This window comes from Ctenocephalides felis, unplaced genomic scaffold (genome assembly GCF_003426905.1).
Source record: "Ctenocephalides felis isolate EL2017-DRISC unplaced genomic scaffold, ASM342690v1 CF-g0.4_SCAFFOLD_00845, whole genome shotgun sequence".
NCBI lineage: Eukaryota > Metazoa > Arthropoda > Insecta > Siphonaptera > Pulicidae > Ctenocephalides > Ctenocephalides felis.
The window spans coordinates 36,821,602-36,828,891 of record NW_020536999.1 but is presented as its reverse complement, the minus strand read 5'-3'; the positions used below and the strand labels follow the sequence as shown (position 1 = coordinate 36,828,891).

At 27.4% G+C, this 7,290-nt stretch overlaps 1 protein-coding gene across 1 annotated transcript in view; it reads left to right on the top strand.

Moving 5' to 3' along the window:
- The first annotated feature begins 2,479 nt into the window (after nt 1-2,479).
- Nucleotides 2,480-7,290, top strand: part of LOC113382988 (homeobox protein orthopedia B-like) — a 26,875-nt gene continuing 22,064 nt past the window's right edge. The window contains exon 1 of the mRNA XM_026621249.1: nt 2,480-2,597. Coding sequence (XP_026477034.1) covers nt 2,480-2,597 — 118 coding nt within the window. The remainder of the gene's footprint in view (nt 2,598-7,290) is intronic.

Sequence of the window (7,290 nt, the reverse complement as noted above, 5' to 3'; positions counted from 1 at the left end):
CAAATGCAAGTATTCAAATTTCCTAAACCTCTTAGTCAGCATAGTTGTAAATATATATAATAGTAATAAAAAATATCATAAGGTTCATTTTGGCATAGATCGTTATATATATAAATACTTAATGCTATCAAAAAAAAACGAAATAATTAAGCATGGAAACCTCTCTTTCAATTATTTATAATAGGTGATCTATATCTATTTATTAAAAATACAGCAAAGAACGGTTAGAACCGATACCAAAAACGCATTCCCTAATAAAACTATGATGTTTTAAACTAAAATAAATTTCTTTATATAATATTTCGATTTAAAGAAGAAAATATAAATATTAATCTATTTTGACATTTTTTATATTTATACAAAACTGATACGTTTGCTGGATTTCTATTAAATCAATATATATTACAAGATAATTATTATTTAAGTATTATTGACAACAAACTTAATGTATTTTCTATTAACAAACTCTTAAAATTTAATCTTTAATCTTCAATAGTTGAATGGCTTACAGTCAGCTTTTTAATTAAAAATATTTGCGTTTAAAATTTTTTATAGGATTGTGATATGTTTGAATATACTAATATTGGTGTCGAATAATAATATTTTATTTAATTTATTTGCAACTTTTTTCTCCTCAATTGTACGTAAGTCTCAGAATTTACAGTACCTTTATAAGATTTATATTATCTCAATTAATTTCATAGTTTATTAACTTCCCGTACGGTAAGTTATTGTAATCGTCCAAAAATCGAAATTGAAAATTTTTACATTTCTCGACGTTTTGAAGGTTTCTCAACATTTTGGCATACCGCAGAAAAAATGGATGTGTGTGTGTATGTATGTATGGATACAATATTTCGTCCACGTTTTCGGGCGCACTAATCAACCGATTTGAATAGTTCCAAAACATTTGATTCCTATCGATAGGGAGATGTGCTGATTAGTTTTTGGAAAAGGCAGATCCAGCAGTTACGGAGATAAAGAGCAAAGAGTGCAGAAAATAGAAAGCGAGTTTTTGAGAGAACGGAGCATCCGATTTGAATGATCTAAAAAACATTCAATTTTTAATGATTGGGAGAAGTGGTAATTAGTTTTTGACAAAGACTGTCCCAGCCATTTAGAAGATACAAGGCTAAATGTGCAAAAAATAGCAGTTTTTGAGAGAACTAAGCGTCCGTTGAATGATTCAAAGAACTTTTGCTTGTTTTAACAAAATAATTGATTTTAGATAAAAAAAATTTTGTTTCAAATTTTTTTTTTAATTTTTGTTTTCAAGAATTTTTTTTTTTTGTATATCGAAAATAATTCAAATTTTATTTTTAATTTTGACCAAAGTTCTAATATACTTTAAAGAAATAATTTCAACTTTGCAATTCAGTTTATACAATTCTTATAAATATTAGATAATGTTACAGCATTTATTTATAATAATCTATTTGAAAACATTCAATATTCCTCCAACATTTCGTTACGGTACGGGAAGTTCCAGCAACTTGCCTTAAGGGACGATGCCATACACCCCACTAGTTCTTATTTATATTATGAGACTGTCTGAAGAATGACTCTCACCTTGTGAATATTTTCAGGAATCTCTACAGGTTATCTATTTAAAATAATACTAAATATATAACTCAATTTATGAAGTAACAAACCCAAATATATATAAAAAACTATAATTTTTTAGTACCTACCTATTTTGTAAACAATAGTTTTCAATAATTTGACAAAGTCATTAAGCTTAATGAAATATAATTTTAATTAAATTAAAGAGGTCAGATAAGTTTCGAAGTGTGAGTGTAAGTTTTATTATCGCAAAACGTTCTCGACATAAATATAAATATAAATAATATATTAGCAAAAGAAAATCTTTAAATTTGCAAAATTTAAAATCAAAATATAATCAGTTAAAATTACTAAAGAATTAATATATTATTATAACGACATATTTAGAAAATGTGTAGAAGTAATGCAAAAACATTCACATATTGGCCAAGTTAAAACCATTCATCCAATAATATCGTAAGTCACACAATTCGAAATCACTCGTTCATTGTATGGGAGCTTTTCATTCAAAGCTCCGATGGCGCAAGCTCGTCCCGCCTACCCTCGGCGCTATTGGCCGCTGAATCAAATTTTAATTCAGCGGGGTGCGAGACCGGGACAGGTATACCAAAGCTACCCTTGCGGGAAAGGGGATGTGCAAAAGAATACACTATGCGTCTTCCTTCGGGGTAATTATTTGTTGTGTTATTTCTAACCGAGGGTGGGGGTACGAAAGCTCTTACACAAAATTGTTGTTATCATCAATGACTAGTTCAGTATCTATCCGACCAACGCAGGACGTTGATGTCCCTGTGATAAAGTAAATCACTATAATGTGCTTTTGTGTGTAGTTAACGATTTTGATATTGTTAGTGTTCTTGTAAATCGGTGTTGATAGTTTTTTTGGAAATTATTGTGAAAGACTTGACAATTCAAGATGATGTCACAACAGATTCATGTTCCTCCGCAGCAAGAAACGCCTATGAGACAACGGGGAGTTTATAGCATTGATCAGATATTAGGAACAGCCGCTAAATACAACAGGCATAGTGACGGTGAGTTTTTATAGTTTAATTGTAATTTCTTTATTTTTGTAAGTTCTGTTTCTTACTTCTACATCTTCAGATGAAAATTAATCATTTAAAGATAATTCTAGATTGGTATATTCATTTAGATTTTATCAAATAGAGACTATAATTTTTTTCATAAAAATCGTCAGGCAATTTTTCGTCTAGTTTTTATATAATAAACTTCAATTTCTAATTATAAATGGATAAAATGAATGAATGAAAGAATGTCCTTCAATGATTCACTTACTTTATGTATCCGTGGTTCATCTCTCACTTTATCAAACTTTGTTGATAAATGTTATATCAATTTTCCGCATTATAGATCGGTTTAAAACAAGATTTTTTTTTAATTGAACTAAATTATATTTTACTACTCTGTGAAAAACACTCAACATTAAATTCCATTATTTTTATTTCATTTAGTAATTACAACTGTCTATAAAATATGACATCTAGTAATTTTTTTGATTAATATAAAAAAGAAAGGGCATATCAGACCGTCCAGTGGTGGCCCTAATATTATTGAAGTTCCATATTACAAATACTTTATTGCAATAGGTTTTATGAACTTTATATAAACGGTATGATTATCTGCTAATTTTCCTTGTTCTTAAAATATACACTACATCAATAGTTTCTTAGAATTTTATATAATAAACGATTTGATCAATTTCTACTATAATCATAAGAGTTAATTTAGCTCTTATATATAAGCTTTTTATCCACGTTTTGAATACCATTTATTATGAATCGAAATATTATTCAATTTAAAAAGTAAATATATTTCTTTATATTGCAATGAATGAACTTTGAAGCTTATCAGATATTCACCTAATGTTCAAATTACCGCAAAAATCTTAAATTCTATTTCCAAGAAATAATTTACTATCTTTCCTAATGCATTAGTAAAAGATATAATTCATAAAGTCAAAAATCAATTGTAAATCATAATGGACAGGATGTAAAAGATTATAAAGGACATTTAAATGTGAATGAATTTTCAATATTACAAAAGTCAAATAGTCAATTAGAAAAGGAGATATGAGACTTATTACGCATTTTTAAATCGCAGGTAAAATTTTATACTAATAATGATACCTCCATTCATTCATTTTGATAATGAAAGTCATTCTCGTTTATTATTTTCTTTTCAAATTTATGAAAGTACGATGTGGTGTAAAAATTAGTTGATGATTGAAAACTAAGATTATATCTTAAAAAAATTAATGAATGAAACCAATATTACTTATTCATTTTAAAATTCAAGTCAAGTCAACTATTTTTTTAGTAGATATGATTTCATAGTTTTAGCCTAGCATATTATTAATTACATTTTTTATAACATTACAATAAGGATATTACAATTAATTTTATTAAACGCAAAAATAATGTACTTCATTAATTCGATATTTTTTTAAGAATTGACTAATTTAGAATTTAATATTACTCAAAAACGGCAGAATGATATTACACTTAAATTAGTTTTATTGATTTCTTCATTTTCATAAAGAAATCTTGAAAATGTACTTAAAAAAATATAAAATTTCCATAGGTAAACGCACAACAAATTTCGAAAAATAATCTACATTTATTTTATCAGTTTCCAAAAAAGTGCACTGCTAGTCTAATTTTGTCGTTGTCATAAACATTGTCCAAATTGGCTATGACAATGAAAGTGCTACGGATAATCTCGAACGCCCCCGTCGCTTCTTAACCGCAATTGCGGTTTTAAATTCAATAGACGTTATTAAAAATCACTGTAAATCCCTTGTTTAATGCTTGTATGAATTTGTAAGAAATCCGCGCTAAACTTTGTTGTATATTTACCTGTTCGCGTCAGTCGCCCGATTAGATGTGGGAAAACCGGAGGTCTGTTTCGTCGGTGCTTATCCTGGAGATTTAGACTCATTTCGACTCGTACAATCATAGATTTAAAATATTATGTCATACGTTGGAAATAATTAGACTAGACAAATTCGTACACATATTTATATAGGTGTATCTCGTATAAATTGTTAGAGCAAGTAACTGCTGTAAGTCGATAATATTTGGAAATTACGATCGTTTGGGAAGAGGGATTTGGCTAGATTTTTAGGGAAATGCTTTGGATAAGATTAAAATGTATATCTATATCGATCTTGGTTACAAAAATTAAGGTCGCAATGAATTGGTTACGAATGAATTTTTTCATTAGAAAAGATAAATAAGGGCAATTTATTTATTATTAACTACCTATACGTTTGCATTTCATAAGATTTTTATATGCAATTTCTGAAATAGTTTCTCTTTTTAGCATATTCACCCGGTATTTAATTTGAGTATCAAAAAAAGCATATATTTTAATATTACATATTTAGTTTTATCTATCAAATTTATACATTTTATATATAACTTTTGTTACATAACTTTTGTTATATTCGTTAACTTAATGTAATAAAAAAATTAATCAACCGAATGTAGGTGAACTACATATAATAGAATTCATCGCAATTTCTCTATTGAATTCATAACTTTTTTCATGCAGTATTATACTTAACCATTTTGATAATATATATATATATATATATATATATATATATATATATATATATATGTTGTGTTGGTTTACAAGTGTAAGAATGTAACATACGTATTATTACATGTCACAAATCTCAATTCACTAGAGTATCATTCAATCACGTATTTTTATGAAATGAATATGAATAATAAAATCAAATATAAGCAATAACTTAAAGTAGTTCCTGGTATATACGATTGATTGACACTTGAGCAATTTTGTTACATTTTCGATATTAAATATATCCGCGTAATGTAAGCTCACGAGCAATTCATTGCATTACTTTTGATTGAATGTTTTTGAATTGATCCATTAACCTGATCGAAGTAATGATATACTGTGAAACATGCCTATATATATATATATATATATATATATATATATACACAATTTACAAACATATATCTACACAATTTTACAAACATATACTCGCCACCCTCTGCTTTGCTTTGAAAAACGATGTTTCAAATTTTAGATATTTTATGAATGTTTTAAATTTTTTGATATGTTATATGAATGAATATATATTTTACATCCTATAACTAACAATATTTTAATGTATGGTTATTCTATGCACATACATATATTAATTTATATTTATATATGTGTGTGTGTAATATATACTAAAGATGCATAATGTATGTATGACTCGATTACTTGTTTTGTTATATTTTATTTCAAATTTCTGCGATAAGATTTTGCCAGCGATATGCCAATAAAGTTATTTAATCGACTGATCAATTATACCAATATTTAATTCATCGATGCATATTCATTCCAATTAAGAATTAATACTTTACTCAAACATACATTGCATGTTCCGTGCAGATATGTTCGAGTAGTTATTGTTCATGCAAGCTAGAAATAAAAAGTGTATGTAAAATTACAATTAGTGTTTATTAGGAACGCTCTATCGTGCGATAACTGCTGAATTCCGAGCCCTTATCCATCATTTGATCTCATAATATTTTACCTGCACAATTAACAACCCCCGACAAGCACGTGTCTCCCCTACATCGGGAATAATAGCCGCATGAATTGAGAGCCGAGTTGGCAGAGATTCCCAAAAATAATAATAAATCGATAAAAAATCATTAATTCTTTATAAAACGCGCATTTTTGTAATTATCTCATGAATTTGCAGTAGTTTACATGAAAATTTATAATAACCGCTTTTATGATAATCATTAACTGTATGAAAATACGCAACTGAATGCAAATAGTGTTTTAATATCAAAACTATTTTAAAAACTAATTTTGGGTTTCTTGTGTGAGTATTAAAATGATTAATTTAATTTTATAACGTATTTGCTGAAAGCATTTATCATAAATTTTATAATTTATTTTTTATGGTAATTTTTGCTTTAAATTTATTTTCTTTTATTTAATTACAACTTTCTAGGCAAGTCCTGCAGTAAATCTAATCTTTGTGATGCGTTTGTTAAAAATTGACCCAACGGTAGACAATTTACCTTAGATTTAAGACTAAGGTAACTTAATAATCGTACTAATTTTGGATGATTGTTAATATTTCCTCAAATAAATTGAGATATAATTTTATACATAGACAGGCATTTCAAATATTACATTGTCTGCGTTAATAAAGAATTAAACAGATTAAACATAGTGAAAGTAAAGATTTCAACCTTAAATGGTATTAAATATTTGTTGTTACACATCGGTAAGTGGGAATTTAATTTAAATAATTTAGTGCATATATTTCAATTTTCATATATTTGCAATAGAATTAAATATTGGGATCCACTAAATCCTTTTTATGGGGTAGATACACGGGCTCTCACGCACATGTATCGCCGAACGATGAACGATCTCTATGAAAAGGTTTTAAAGCTCGCAATCATATACATTTGGAATTTCGCCGACTGTTATACATTACGGCGACCGTCAGTCACAATAGAATATGCATTATCTCACATATTAACCTATCTATATAGATTAAATTGTAATAATACGTTTTGAAGGGTTGTGAATCACATACAGAACGACGTCGGCGTATTTCATTGCATTTTATTTGTGACAAAATGGATATTTTTGTCATATTTTCTATTAAATCACTCGGTCATGTAAGTCGAACTGACATATATGCCGTTATTGAAATAC